This window comes from Penaeus monodon, chromosome 20 (assembly GCF_015228065.2).
Source record: "Penaeus monodon isolate SGIC_2016 chromosome 20, NSTDA_Pmon_1, whole genome shotgun sequence".
In the NCBI taxonomy this organism is placed as follows: domain Eukaryota; kingdom Metazoa; phylum Arthropoda; class Malacostraca; order Decapoda; family Penaeidae; genus Penaeus; species Penaeus monodon.
Window position 1 is genome coordinate 32,142,813 of NC_051405.1, and position 414 is coordinate 32,143,226.

At 52.2% G+C, this 414-nt stretch overlaps 1 protein-coding gene across 1 annotated transcript in view; it reads right to left on the bottom strand.

The window, feature by feature from the left end:
* Positions 1–149: 149 nt before the first annotated feature.
* The window catches only part of LOC119585974 (myb-related transcription factor, partner of profilin-like), a 6,111-nt gene continuing 5,846 nt past the window's right edge, over positions 150–414 (bottom strand). The window contains exon 4 of the mRNA XM_037934688.1: positions 150–281. Coding sequence (XP_037790616.1) covers positions 150–281 — 132 coding nt within the window. The remainder of the gene's footprint in view (positions 282–414) is intronic.

Genomic DNA, 414 nt, shown 5'->3' on the forward strand with positions numbered 1-414 from the left:
TTTCGCTGGTTGTATCCACGCGGGACGAGTGGGACGGCACGCGATAAAAATCAACATAATTTTTTCCCTCCAATTCGCTGATTGAATAGAAAAAAGTCCGGGCTGAGGACCCAACATTTCGCACTTCCCGCGTGATCATCTTTCGCTGCTCAGTCAAACAGCCGGTCGGGCAGGCTGGCTGGCGGCGCGCGAGAGCGATGTTCATAACTTTCGTCGTCGGAATTCCGGGACTCCCGAGATCCGATCAAAAGCCTGACGTTCTTTGCGACAAAAGGAACAATCTACGGGGAATGTTTGCCGAAGATGCTGACAAAAGAATCCTTGGCCGTGTTCCATTAATGGCGCCGCTCTTGCTCCCCTTCCCTTCATAATGGCCGCCTGTTCATAAATACTCGCCGATCGCTGGCACACAAT